The sequence below is a fragment of the Amphibalanus amphitrite genome, unplaced genomic scaffold (assembly GCF_019059575.1).
Source record: "Amphibalanus amphitrite isolate SeventyFive unplaced genomic scaffold, NRLGWU_Aamphi_draft 001012F_arrow, whole genome shotgun sequence".
NCBI lineage: Eukaryota > Metazoa > Arthropoda > Thecostraca > Balanomorpha > Balanidae > Amphibalanus > Amphibalanus amphitrite.
Window position 1 is genome coordinate 1 of NW_024882506.1, and position 14,664 is coordinate 14,664.

At 53.1% G+C, this 14,664-nt stretch overlaps 2 protein-coding genes across 2 annotated transcripts; both read right to left on the reverse strand.

Annotated features, from left to right (window-relative positions):
- Positions 1-110: 110 nt before the first annotated feature.
- LOC122369174 (tuberin-like) lies at positions 111-5,365 on the reverse strand (the record flags this gene model as incomplete). The annotated part of the gene is made up of 6 exons (XM_043343687.1): positions 5,315-5,365; positions 3,480-3,710; positions 2,742-3,173; positions 1,914-2,428; positions 1,272-1,602; positions 111-1,057 (listed from the first exon to the last, which is right to left on the reverse strand). Coding segments are annotated over exons 2-6 (2,297 nt in total), but the record flags the coding sequence as incomplete, so codon positions are not given.
- A 3,175-nt stretch (positions 5,366-8,540) lies between these two features.
- LOC122369159 (vesicle-associated membrane protein-associated protein A-like) lies at positions 8,541-14,464 on the reverse strand. Its single transcript, XM_043343658.1, has 6 exons — positions 14,199-14,464; positions 11,965-12,120; positions 11,530-11,633; positions 11,193-11,288; positions 10,123-10,215; positions 8,541-9,547 (listed from the first exon to the last, which is right to left on the reverse strand). Exons 1-6 carry the CDS (start codon positions 14,254-14,256, stop codon positions 9,395-9,397), a joined length of 660 nt encoding a protein of 219 aa, XP_043199593.1. The 5' UTR covers positions 14,257-14,464; the 3' UTR covers positions 8,541-9,394.
- Between the last annotated feature and the right edge of the window lie 200 nt (positions 14,465-14,664).

Here is a 14,664-nt window from a genome sequence, read left to right on the forward strand (position 1 = left end):
CAAACCATTACAGATCTGAGCGAAAATCCCTTGGGCTCTACAAAGATGAGCTCCAAATTGCGGCTTCCCCGAAACGTCGTCCCAATGATCCGACAGCTCTCTATTCTTACCTGCGACGGTTGCTGGAGTCTTCGTTGTCCGCTGCCTGCTTGCTGGCCTGCTGCTGCCTCAGCAGCTCTTGGATGCTGCTGAAGTTGGTCTTCAGGCCTTTGATGATGTATTTTACGACTCCTCTGCGGTACTTGACCCGACACTTGAGGAACCACATCGCGATGACGTGGTGTGCCAGCGACACAATGTAGTGGTTGAATTTGGCCGGGTTCGTGTACGGAAGCACGATCGCGAAGATGGACATGTACTTTTCTTCATTAAAGCACGAGTACACCTTGGGGATGCGGATCAGTGTCGAGATAAACTCCAGCACCGAGTTCCCCATCGCCACCGTCGCCGAAAGCTTGGACATGCCGAAGAGCACGTCGTGTATGACCTTGGCCATGGCCTCTCGCATACCGAGGGCACAGACGGTCAGCGCGGTCATACACTGCGGGGCGCAGCGGGAGCGCAGGCCGCTCTCCAGACTGCCGATCAGCCGCCGGTGCATGGGCATGCTCATATGTCCATGGTAGGAGGTCAGCGACACCAGGATGGGGTACACCAGCGACTGCAGGTCGGACGTCTTCACATCAGCCGGCACGTTCACCAGCCGCGAGCAGAGCGCCGGCGTGATGTCCGCCGTCAGCTGGCACATGGCCTGCGCGAAGTAGTCCACGTCAGCGCTGTGCTCGCTCACCACCAGCGCCTTGTTCTCGAGCAGTCGCGGCACGCGGCGCAGCAGCTCTGAGAGCAGCGCAAAGTCGCGCTCGTGGCGCAGCGCGCTTATCACCGTCAGACACACGCCGGCCAGGCTGACGCGCGTCTCCGACGGGCCGAGTTTGTGCGGGGCGCCATCGACCGCTGCCGGCGCCGGTCCGCCCGCCGGTGCGTCGGCGTTCCTCTGCTCGGCCAGCAGGTGCGGGCTGAACCTGACCACTCCGGTGGCCGGGTCGGGCAGGCCGATCTGCTCCCGGCAGCCCACGCAGGCTGAGCAGGGTGAGCAGCAGCGGCTCTCGGACCTCGGGCGCCGCCAGGAGCACCTCCGGGGTCGTGTAGTGCCGGCCCAGGTGATCCACCATCGCTCTGTACGCCTTCACGGCCAGTGCCGACGGCAGCGAGTCCAGGTGTATGGAGAGCAGCTCACAGAACCCCTCGGCGGCCGCCACCAGCGCGGCCACCTCCCCGGCCGCCGGCGGTCTGCCGGCCTCCAGTGGCGCGTTCAGCACCTTCTCCAGCACGGTCATCACCTCGAGACAGTGCGGAGAGCGGCAGGTACCCGCCACGCGCACCAGTAGCGACACCAGGCGGGCGCACCAGCGGGTCCGGCTCGGCGGGGAGTCCGGCGGCGGCCGCAGCAGCACCGTCTCCAGCAGCGGGCCCGCCTCCAGGCTGCGGAACCCGTCCCAGACACGCTGCAGGACCTCACACACCGCCAGACGCACCGCCGTGCGCCGCTCCCGCTCGAAATAGCGCGCCACCAGCTGACGCAGCTCCGGCAGCCACGTGTACCTGCACAAAGGTAAAGGACACGCATAAGAAGCATTCTACGCATGTAGCATTTTCTGCACATACGCGTGCGTGCCGTGCCATACCGCAAAGACGATTATTGACATAAGCCCGCTGAATGTGAAACAATAGCTTTTGCTTTAGCTGAGCTTGAGCGACAAGGCTGCAGATTCACTCAGCAGCACATCAAGGTATTATGTCCCCGCACCATCCGCAGTAGGTCGACAGTAATTGTCGGGGTTCCCTAGTTTCGTAGGCGTGTAGTCCGTCTTAGTTCTCACCCGCAGAATGAACATTATGTGGGCTGTTCTCACCTATAGGTCAGCAGCCTGTCGGCGGTGTCACGCACGGTGGCCACCACGTTGGCCTCGGGTCGGTCGGCAGCGCACAGTTCCAGCGTCTGCGCCAGCCGCGCGTCGTCGCCGCTGAACCGTCCGGCCGCCACCAGCTGCTCTATGGCGGCCAGCAGCGCGGCCAGGTGGGCGCGCACCTGCTGCGCGGCCTGCGCCAGCGGCGGCCGGCCGGACACCGCCTCCCCGTACAGGCGGTCCACCAGGTCCAGCAGGGCGTCCCAGGCGTGCGGCAGCAGCTCGCCGGCCTGAGGGCCGCTCACCAGCCGGCGCAGCTCGAGCGCCACCTCGTGCCAGACGGCCGGCTGCGGCGAGTCGAGCGCGGCGGCCAGCGCCGGCAGCAGCGCGCCCGGCCGGTGCAGCAGCGAGGCCACCCGCTCCTCGCCGCCCCACAGCGCCGTGGCGCCGAAAAACACGCAGCCCTTCAGCAGCGGCGCGTCGTTGGCGTTGGAGCGGTTCATGATGATGTCGGTCAGAACCTGAGGGCGGACGGGCGGCGACGTTGGCAAAGGAACGACACAGTTTGAGTCCAGATACGTCTAAACCACAAGTCCGCTAATTAAGCTGCCACATTGTCAACTTTATCAACAAAACAGCAGCTGTGTACAGCATTTCAGCAGTTTCCCGTCCAATGCCAACCTATAACATCTCAATTCTCACAAAACCTACCAAGCTCCCCTCCCGGCACACCCACCCACTACCATAGCCATCCCACCCCACCGAAATAGGTCAGAGCACCTCCTTCCCCTTCTCCAACCAGCCAGCTCCACCCCGCTGTCCGTCGGACCTCACCTGCAGTGTGACCGGTCCCATGCTGGTGCCCAGCAGGTTCCTCATGATGCGCCAGGCGTGTTTGGCGTGCTCTGGCCGGCAGACCAGCCTGGCCAGCAGTGCGGACAGGCGGACCAGCGCGCCGCGCGGCAGGTCCCGGTAGCACAGGATCACGTCCAGCAGGGAGAGGCACGAGGCCGTGTCCAGGCCGCCCGGCTCGGCGGCGGCGCGCTCGTACACCAGCTCCACGCAGCGACGCACGTGCTCCGGCTCCACGTAGGCGGCGTTGAATTTGACCGTGTTCTGGAGGAGGGTGAGCAGCTCGCGCTGACCGCCGCCGGCCACCGGCTGCAGCAGCGCCTCCGGCAGCAGGCGCACCAGCAGCGACGGCATCTCCTCCTCGATGTAGGTGAGGTTGCGGCCGTTCTCCGTCAGCGCGCTCAGCAGACGCACCTGAAGGGCGTTACGCACAGTGGAGTTACCAACTGGCCTACCGTGGCTCAGACAGGAGGGCAATAAGTTAAATATTTTCACAAAGTACGTGCATCATTATTAATTAAAGTAATCAGTACCTAGACATATTATTATCACAACACTGGCTTGCCATCGGTGGATAGCAAACAAATGGAGAAGAGGTGCCAATTTGTCAGGTGCAACGATATGGAAGGCCCGCGAGGTCCAGCGACTGACCCTGTGACGCTGTACCGTCCCCAGCCGCGTCTCATCCTCTACGGCACTGCCCTGTCCCCGGCGTCTCACCCTGGGCAGGAGGTCCTCAGCGACATTGTGTCTATCGACCAGTCCGAGCAGCTCCTCCTTGGCAGCCGTCATGTGCTCCAGCTGGCCGGCCACCAGTGCCGTCAGCGCGGCCAGCACCGCCTGGCGCGTGTCGCGCGCCGCCGTCGGCTCCAGAAGGTCGGCCACGTCGGCTACCAGCGACACCAGTTGCAGGTCGTCCAGCCGCTGGCGACGCACCCGCTCCACCAGATCCTGCGGCGGCCGAGCGAGGGGAGGACGGAGGGCGGGGTGTGGAAGAACACGACCATTGGACTGCCTGTTCGAGGACACACACCGGTGAATTATTAGAAGCTGTGGGTGTTCGGGCGCCGCAAATCCGCCGCCCCAGCGCACTGGCCTGGCTTTGGGGCCGCAGCAGACGGCGGAGGTCCAGATCACCCGCGCTGGGGCGGCGGATTTGCGGTGCCCGAACACCCACAGCTCCTTACAATCCTCCGCATATGATGACACATCTCGATGATAAATAATAATGTAATTGGACGCATAATGAAGTGGCGTGGCCGTCAACGCAACCCGACGACCAAATAATGAAACGAAAATAAAAAATGATCTGTCAAAGACGACTTACCAAGAGTGAAATCTCATTACGGAGCGAGCGAAGCGAGCGTAGTCTTTCCTTAGATTAACGTAAATTTCTGAGTATGAGCGGCCGGCCGGCCGGCCGGCCGTGGTCACGCTTTTGGGAGGCTTATATCTCAGCAACCACTTGACCGATTTACACGCGGTAATTTTTGTAGGGTAGCTTCATTCCTTCTACCAAGTATTGGACTATTCCCGATGCATGTGGGTGACCCCTTATGCACGTGCCACGTGCAAAACGAAGAGGTGTCAGTTTTGTAATTGTTGCAATATCTCGGTAACTACTTGGCCGATGGCGCTGAAAGTTGGCATGTAGGTAGGCACCCACTAGTCACTGCATACACATGTGCCAGAGTTGGGGTGCTGCTGCACGTGCGCACGTGCAGGGGTCGTTTCCAGATCTCGGAAACGGCTGGACCGATTGCGCTCAAATTTGGTACACGGTTAGGGACCGGTTAGTAGGGTGCCGTGCACAAGTCAGTTGGGACCCATTTTGCACGTGCGCACGTGCAGGGTGCCGCTTCCAGATCTCGAGAACGGCTGGGCCGATTGTGCCCAAATTTGGCACATCGCTAGAGACCAGTTAGTAGGGTGCCGTGCACAAGTCAGTTGGAGGTACCCCCTCGCAATTTCGCACGTGCAAGGCCCACCCTCTCGCTCGCTCCGTTAGTCGCCCCAAAAGGCGTTATACTGGTAACTTAATTAACAAAGTCTGAGATCTAAATATGCTGCAGTGCTTTTCACTGACAGCCTGAAGACAAGCGATGCTTTTACGTCTAGTCTGAATGGTTTAGAGTGGTTACGGGCCAGGGCACCTGCTTACTACGCGGCACCACAGGGCCACCACAAGACTGCTACATCGCCCGCGCCCGGTTCACCGGCAAGATCTCGAGGAGAAAGCTTCGTATTTAAATGGCGACACGGTCCTCCCGGGTCTAGCTGCTAGTGTGGCCCTCTCTGTCTCGCCAGTTGCCAGAGCTGCCGTGATTAATGACGAGTGCACACTTAAGGCCTCGAACACAATCCCACTAGATTGACGGTCAGGCACCTTATCTACCAGGAGTAGGCACAAGGGCAATTTATCGACAGTTGGTGGATAATACTGACAAATCACCACAAAAACAGCAGTCTTCAAGTAAATCGACAAACAACGTTTTTATATTGACAGCCGACCTGAATGGCCCCCACACTTTGCTCGTTCTGTACATGCAACTGACCTGCAGGGCCCGTACGCGGGTGCCCGGCTGCGAGTGTGAGCGCAGGCTCTGCTGGTCCGCGGTGTACTCGAATGGCTGGCTGAGATACTGACTGAAAGTTACACAGAACCGGTCATCATAAGGGAGCTCCAGACAGGCCAACAGGGCACCTATCACATAATTCTGCCAGCACTGGCAAAATAGTTAGTAGCAAGTACCAAGGAACTTGTAACAAGTAACCTGGGGAGGAACTAGTCAACCAGTAAAAACATATATGTTGGTTAACATTCATATCATGCATGCCCAGCACATTCCTGACACCTAATTAGCAGCTGTTTCATATACATATTACAATAAATAATTATTAGGCAGAGATAAATAAGGTGGTTTAGTGAAATCATGGGTAAAATTGCAAATTAAAAGAACAATTGTAGCATACCAGCAACATCATTAATGAAATGACATTACAAATGAAAAACGAAAGATAGGTACCTGTAATTACTCCCATCACGATTGTGCTTAAAGAACTTCTTCAGCTTATCTTGGAAATGTTTGTCCTTTTCTTTTGACATTTCTTATTCAAGAAGGTTGTGTTAGGAATGTTCAAAAATCAGAAACTGGTGGATCTCTCAGTTCTGTAAATAGGTAGGAGAAAATGGTCAAGCTTTCATCATCAGGGTATACCTTCAAGTCATGGAGTTAGGGCCAGATTGAATGACTGAACAGCTTTTGCAATTTGCAACTGCTGTAATGAAATTTAATGGCCCTACTCCATCTACTTGTTTTCTGAGGCAACTTCCAGCCCTGGTTTCAAATTGGGTTTTAGTCAAGCAGTCTTCAGAACATCTTGGAGCAGACACATGTGGGACCCTGTTTCACAGCAGGCTGCTTCCTACATGCCTGGTAGCAGCAGGTCAAGGTAGAATTGAGCTGTGAAACACAGGCTGCTACCTACATGCCTGGTAGGCGGTAGCAGCAGGTAGAATTGAGCTGTGAAACAGAGCCCTGGGACACCATAAACTTTGAAGCTTTGTTACAGACTCGACTACCTGTCATCACCCAACACCAGTCATCTAGAGTGCATCACTCTTTGTACAAGCTCAATTGTTTTGTGCTGTGACCCTTGCTGTGTGAGCAGGATCTATTACCTCTCATTTAGGCAAGTCATACAAAATAACCACTTATATAACAAAATATCAGCTAGACTCAGTCATATGTTTCACATGAGCAGTATTTTTAGCAAATCTTAATTCATTTTCAGGGATTCTGATTTCTGAAGAAGAATACAGTTTAACAATTTTTTTAATAAACCTGAACTTAGGACCCTGCACCATCACATCATACCAGAGACCCTATGCCCATTTTGATGCTCCAGCTTCTTTACACTGGCAGATCCAGAAAGGCAGTCTTGGAGATTGTGGAGTGTGGGGGTCACCAGTCATACCCCAGCTCAAGCTTTCACCAAATTCCAGAAAACACAATGGATTTTTGAATCCTTAAGTGCAGTGAAACTGTGCAGTTAAAGCAAAATTTTCCTAAAAATTCATGTAATTTTCATTTCATTCTCGAAAAACCACAAATATTTGTTGGTTTCGGAATTCGGGCATGGCATTGCGGGAGGCAGGCATTTGCCCCAAGCTCCCTTGGAATGGATCTGCTGGTGCTCCATAGTTCAATTTTTAAGCACATTGCAGGGCCATATATAGGGCACATTGTACAAGTCAAAATTGTTGGTGGTGGGAGACAAAATGAAGCTGAAATAAATGGAAAGTACTCATAAAACGAGCCAACCAGCAACAGCTAAAATTGGAATTGGAATAGGCCAAGGCCACATTTGCTTTGGTTTGAAATGGCACACAACATAAGTATTTCAATACTGTTGCATTGTAGCTTAATATTTATCTTATTTGACATTATCTGATACAGATTATTCACAAAAACTACAGATTATTCCGCACATTTCAAATAATAATTCCAATATTTATCCGACTGGACACGTTTCCTTTTTCTTCATATTTGTTGCCCTATTTTGCGCCACAAAGGTAACAATGGCGCAGCTCAAAGAGAAAGACACCACTACGAAATTATAACATTTTAAATCGCTCAAGTTCAGGAAATATCTATTACGTCCTACGCTCTTCAGTTGCCTATCAGACGTGCCTCATATCTGTAACAGAAAACATGTCAGCATAACTCATTCTTCATTACCTGGTAAGCGTCAGACAGCTGCCCGGTCTCAGCTGGCCCCGCCCTCCGCTGGGCCGGACTCCCGCTCCCTTCCCTTCCCCTCAGCGGTCACTGCCAGCCAAGCTGTCCTTGTCCAACACAAATAGGTCAGGAGTGTGGAGGTTAGCCGACCCGTTCGAGCGACTGAGCTGTCAGGCCGGTCCAGGCTTGGCAGCCTGCCACTGCAGCACGGGTGCCAACCAAGGTGAAATCAATGGGCCGAATCGAGCCAAGTGGGCGAGCGGCCGCAACCCACTAGTCATGCCCTCGGCAGAGTTTCCGCGACATTGAGGCCGATCACTTGTGGTGCACACATTTCGGTCAAGCTCTTACACCGCAAGGCGACCGCCCGAGTGTACTTCTACTCCCTTCCCCGGCCGAGTCGACCCGGCCAGCCGACAGACAGACAGACAGACAGACACAGATGGCGGGCGGTTCGGGTTGGCATCGGTCCACTCCTGTCACCAGACCCGGCTGCCGAACCGTTGAGCACTGCTGACCGCCACCCTGAGTCACCGGTCTCAGCTGAGACCCGCGGACCACCGGTCTCGGCTGGTCCGGCCCCGCGGACCACCGGTCTCGGCTGGTCCGGCCCCGTGGACCTTGATCGTCCGCAGACCGACTGCTATCAGTCACTGTCCCCTGTCACAGCGCAACAGCGCACAGCCGACCACACGATATTGCTGTCCAGCCACAGCCCGCTGATAACCGACCAGTCCGGAATTTGGCCGGGTTCATTGCGGTCGCATATCAGCTGGATAGATCCCCACAGAGTGCTGATAACCAGCCTAGTTGGCCGGGTTCACTGCGGTCACATATCGGCTGCAGAGGTCTGAAATGGCACAGGACCGTCACCGTCACCCGATCAGTAAACAAAGCCATCCGCCAATGATATACCGTCCAAACCAATAACAAAAATAGACTCGGTATGAAGTCTAGACACTGCAATGAAAACCTCGGCAGCCTCATCGGCACGTAATGGCACCACATGTCCAGATGTGATCCGAATGCACACCACTAATCTGAACTTGAATTTATTGACTCTTCCAAACCACCGACAGGTAAATTGACATGCATATTGATAATCCCGTGTACTGGGCAATTATAACGTTCGGACGATACATCCGGCCGGCGCCGACGGCCAGCTGTCCAGCCCCGGTGGGCGCTGCTCGCCGGCTCAGACTGCCGGAGGGAACTGGAGAACCTCCGGGATAGGGGGACGGGAGGGGCAGCAGCGGGGCGCCAGGAAAAGGGGAAGACGAACAGACGAGCATACCATTTGGGTACCAGCAGGGACGGCACAACCGATAGATGATTTACCGATAATAGATACAAGCGAGTAAAACATAATAGGTATCTTATAAACATCCGAGAAGAGGTTTCCCAACGACTAGCGCCAATACCACACAGCCAAACACCACCGATTTCACCAGCCGCGCGGTCACAGCGCGCCAATCACGGCGCCCCGCAGAAAAGGCGCCAATCACGCCTCAGACACCGCTCGCGCACGCACTCTCGCCCTGGAGCGCCCGTCCCTGAGGCGCGCCGCCGAACGCTCTCGGTCACGGCGCCGTCTCAGCCGCCGGAACCGCCGACGCGTGGCGTCATTCCTCGCGCGCTTCTCGGCACTCTCGCACGCACTCGCTCTCTCGGACACTAGTAGCGGGGCGGCGGGCGGCGCTGGGCGCGCGCTCCCGCCACTCCGTGGTGGCTGCTATATCGGGCAGAGCTCGCCGGACCGGGGACGGCGTTCAGGAGGCGCTGGCCGGGCCGGGGCGGCGCGGCCCAGCCGGCGGCACGCGCTCGCTCTCTCTCGGCTCGGCGCGGGCTCGGTACGGACCGGTACGGCGGGCGGGACGGCCACCGCGGCCGGCCCTAGAGCACCATCTTGCCGACGATGGTGCCGATGATAAGCGCGACGATGGCCATCACGTAGTACATGGTAGTGTCGACGGGCGCGGGCTCTGCGGAGGCGCCGCTGCCGGCGCCGGCCGCCGCCAGCTGACGGCGCAACCGGATCCCCTCCTCCTGTGGCGAGCGGAGAGCGCGCCGTCAGACACGGAGGGTCGGATACGGGACGACGAGCACCGCACCGCGGCAACACGGGGTAAAATCAAGCCGCCATCCGCGCCAGGGGCACAGCGACTGTCAGTATACAGCAGCCAAGGGTCGCTTAGAACACAATGATGCATATCGTAATATTCACATGGTGGGTACTCAGAAGTTCGTTTTAACCGAATCCATTCAAGGTAGCAGCATATGTAGATTGGCGTAGTTTCGCAACAACAAACACGTGCCTCAGTGTTCCCTCAACTTTGCAACATAGAAAAGTCATGAATAACCCGGCACCTGGCAACTACGAGTGCATCAATGTTTGCTCGTAAGTAAACACAGCACCATTAAAATCAAACCTGCGAGTCAGCATATCAACGCCGAAATCGATGGCACCGACAGAAGGTCAAGTGGACAAGTGGCCTTTAATCTGACTCAGAATCACATGAGCCTACTCGAGTGAGCCGCACAGCTGTGCGCCTGGCAGCGGGCGGACCCCGCACGGTCGCCGGGCCGGCGGCGAGCGTCCCACCCCGTGACGCTACACCCACCTTGAGCTGGAGGTTTTCGTTGCGCGCATTGCTCATCTCCTCTCTGAGACGCCGCACCTCATCAGCTGCCATCTTCATATCCTTGGGCTCCGGCTGACCGGGCGGGGAAATGGCGTCAGCGTGGGCACAACCTGGTTTAGCTAGGCACATCATAAATGAGAGAAGATAGGCACACTCTGGGCCACAGGACTGGTGTAGAAAATTCAGCAAACACATGGACGATGTACTTTACAGGCGTGGCGAGATAGTGGAAAAATACACAGGAGATGTAGATATGAGACAATCTTGATTTCTGACACATTGTCACAGACATGCTCGGCACCGTACGATTGCTTATAACTCGGCTAATTACTGTTGGCACCTGTCAGCGTAACATTCATCGGTTGTTATCTCCGCCTGACCCAATATCTCCACTCAGGCGCTCATCCATTCAAGAAAGCGGACTTAGCTCGGCACACGGCCGTAATAAGGTCGCCTGTCACACGCCACAGTGGCACCCAGTGTCTGGGCGCCGACCGAAATACCCGGCCGGCGACACGGCGCTGTAAATAGTCGCCCGGACGGCCGGAGGACCGCAGCATCGCGGCTGGGAGCTAGGCAAGACACGGCAGTACACTGACACGGTCCGAACTGGTGATGTCAGGTCCCTATTTTGCCTAGTTGTGTATGCTCATTGACCAGTAGCCCGAAATATTGTGGAAAAGGGACCGAAAATGTCCAAAATAGCGTGTGTACGAAAACCGTCAAGCTGTTTTTCGAACAATGAATAAGCTCGCTTCCAGTGTTTAATATCAATGTTTTCACATCTGGATGCAATGCAATGAAATCAGTCAGAGATAACCAGGAAACTGATATGTAATGAAATCGGACCTACAAACAATATGCAAAAAAAAATGGAAAGTTGACTCGGTGATATTAACGAAACATGCCAACTATTTGTGCGCCTGACCGACCAAAGTCTGAACCGGTTTCGGACTTTTTCGGACGCCAGAAAATTCGGACTCCGATTTACATCACTAATCCAAACGGACAGACCCAGGGTCGCTGCTGCGCTGCCGGTCGGCGCTCACCCTGCTGGTCGGATCCTCCTGCGAGTCGGCCGGCATCTCAAACACGCACCGCATCTTGTTGGAGGTCATGATCTGTTCGGGGCTGGCGTTCTTCCACTGGGGACGCACGGCAGACGAGAGGTTGGGTCAGATACTGACGGCCGATGAACGTACGGACACAGCTTGACACGACAGAGCCCATTTAGCGGAAACTGTTATGGATCAACCAAACCACTGTGGGCGATTACCGCATCCGCAAAGAGACAGTGGCACCAGTAGCCATGTTGACAGCCAAAACCAAAGTGCAACTCATCAGTAAGTGAGGATGAAGAGTTTGCACACTTCACAGAGCTCTCACCAGTGACTCGAGGTCTTCATCTCCGTCCGGCAGGAACATGGTCTGTACCATAAACTTGTGCTTGTTCTTTTCAGCAGGGTCGTAATCAAACGGCTGCAGCATCACTGCAAAGTGAGCGACGAGCGTTTAGACTGATCGTGAAAAATAAGGAATGAGCGGGGGAATAGGAAGGAGTTTTTACGAACCCCGAGGAGGTATGATTGCGGAAAGTCGAGTTATTTGAATAGCAATTTAGCGATCAGAGATGAAAATTGACGAGTATGCCATTAGCGATTTCATTTTGTCTATTGGTGATTTTCTTGTTTACCTACTTTTTAGACCTCATTTCATTACCTATCTTCTATGAAAATGCATTTATGACACCATCACAAAACATAGCATATTGACATGGTAAATACCAACACCAACATATCGCAGCCCGGCCAACCGACTTACCTGCAATGCTGACTGTGCTTCCTGGTTCTACGATGCCCTGGTTCGGCCTCACGCAGTACCTCTTGGGCGCTGTGGTTTTGATCTTGAACGTGACCCTCTTGTCGGACGTGTTGGTGACCGTGAGGTTGCTGCTGGACACCTCATCCTTGAACGGACCTGTGATAAAAAAGGCATTCCATCAGCACAGTACAGCCAATGCCATCACTCAAGGACATGCTGGCCACTAAAGTCAGCTTGCATCGATTCAGGCAACGTTTGAAGGGACATAAAAATATGCCTCCCAAGAGACAGTTATTCGGTTAAGCCAACATTATGAACGGCGAGGATAGCGGCGGAGTTTCCCCGGATCGCTCGACGCTCGCTATCGAGACTCTTTGTAGAGGACACGTCTCTTGGGTCCTTGGTAGCCGCAGAAATCCGACCGCCGATATCCCGCAGCAGCTTTGACCCTGCTTCTCTGACTACGCCGGTAGTCCCCACTGCTACTGAAGTGGATCTATAGCCGCGGTCTGCAAGACTGGCGTAGCGCACGCGCTTCAGGTTCTCAGCGGCGACTGCAGCTGCGCCGGGATCCACCGCACACCTCACCACGTGAGAGGCAGCAAATGTGTCAACGCACGTGGCGTCCCATGTGAGGCTTCAACCAGCATTGAAGGGGAAAGCCGTCAGTCCGTCGGGGCGCTTTCCATCTCCTCTGTCCAGCCCCACAGGTTCTTAGATCCCTTTCTAGGCTAGGCTTTGAAAAGGATCTTAGAACTAAGCTAAGCAAAGCCTTTTTAGCTTTGTCTTCGCTAGCTATTATGTTAGTGCAAAGCTTAGGTTGCTAGAGGCAATCAAATGTCAAGCTTCAGATTTTGAAAATTTGGAAATTAGCTCATAAATTAAAATTTAATAGAGCAGGGCAACAGGGTGAAGAAAATAACATTTGACAACTCCCATCATGCCCTTTCTGTTCAAATTTTGTGATATTTTACATCAGCTGAAGGGCTCAGCTGAAGGGCTCGCCCATCAAAAAGCCAATTTAAAAAGGCACATTTGTTTTTGCATACAGCTCTTTTTGCATGTTTGATACTTTATACTTTATGAAACTTTAATGAAACATACTAAAATGAATGATACTTTCATTACTCCATGATAAATATGACTGATGCATTGCATTATGCACCAACGCACCAATGCATTATGCAGTAAGTGCAATGCATTATACTCTGACCACTATTTCATGCATTAATCTCAATCTTGTGGCAAAAGTCAATTGTATAGTCTGTTTTGAGCCAGAGGCTATCTTCATATTTTATTGCAAAACACATTTGATATCCATTTGGCCCATACAACCACAAGTTGCACCAATACACATGTATGAATTTTCATACAAGATGCAGAACCATCAAAATATGATCACAATATCAATGATCCAGACAAAATCCAATCCAGATCCAGTATACCTTATGCCTGATGTGAGCACCAAATCAACACACAGTCTACATCAGCCCATCATATTAAACCTAAACCTAAACCTAAAAACCAGAAGTATATTACATAAAGGGTCTTTAAAAGTAGAAGACCATTGGCAGATCCAGCTTGCAGCATTTTAGGCATTTGCTCTTCCTTCAGAGTCCAAAATGGACATAACTGACATTTTGAAATTCTTGGAAAAACACAGAAATCACATAACATGTGCCTGCAACAGAAGAGAATACGAGGAAGCAAAATACAGCCCCACAGCATCTCAAAACACCTATCTCAATCTGGATTTGTCAATGGGTATGATACTGTCCACACCTAGGCACCATACCAATAACTGGAATTTAATTAGAATGCTCAAGTCAGCAAGGGCAAAGTTGTCCTGCTGTTGCAGTTCACTCATCAGAAACAAATTTCTCAATTTAACATGATTCATGCACCTTGCTTGGTGCAGGCTGGTGCATATTTCCACGGTGACTATAAATACACATTTCCGGCATCCTTGTGGCGAGCTGGTGCAGACTCATCGCCCTGACTAATGGCTGATGTCGCTCATTGCATCTCAATCTGTGCAATGCATTGCATCATTGCATGCAATCTGGTCACCTGAAGTTAAACCAAATAAAGCATTCAAGATATTCTATAACTTGTCAAAAGTAAAAAAATATATCAATTTTAATATTTTAAAAGTGAAAGCGCATACAAGACACTTTTTCCAGATGATAATCATTTACTACTCAAACTCGGCGAAACCGACGCATATGACTTACCTTTGAATCGGAGCTCCTGGGAAGGCTCGATCGCTATTACGTTGTCTGACGACGCCATATTCACCCTTTTTATTTATTCGGAAGGGCACGAACTTCTAACAACAAAACAACACAAACATACGACAAATTTTCACCCCACCTTCCGACACGAACACTCCACAAACGTGACAAATCAGCCAAACAAATATTTATGTGTAATGCGCATGCGTAAATGACCTTGGCAACGTCGAACGAAGATGTTCCAAAAATGGTAAAATTGTTGTTACATCTAGAAAAATAAAAAATAGGCATTTGCCGATTTTCACTCAGCATACCAGACACTTAATATAACTTAAGTTAATTTATAATGTACTAGATAATAATACATATAGATGTCGCCCATATCAGCAAGAGCATTTCGATTTCAGTGTAGATGTCGCCAGCCGGCTACCTTGGCTGGAGCCTTGGCTGGCCGCTGGACCTGGAG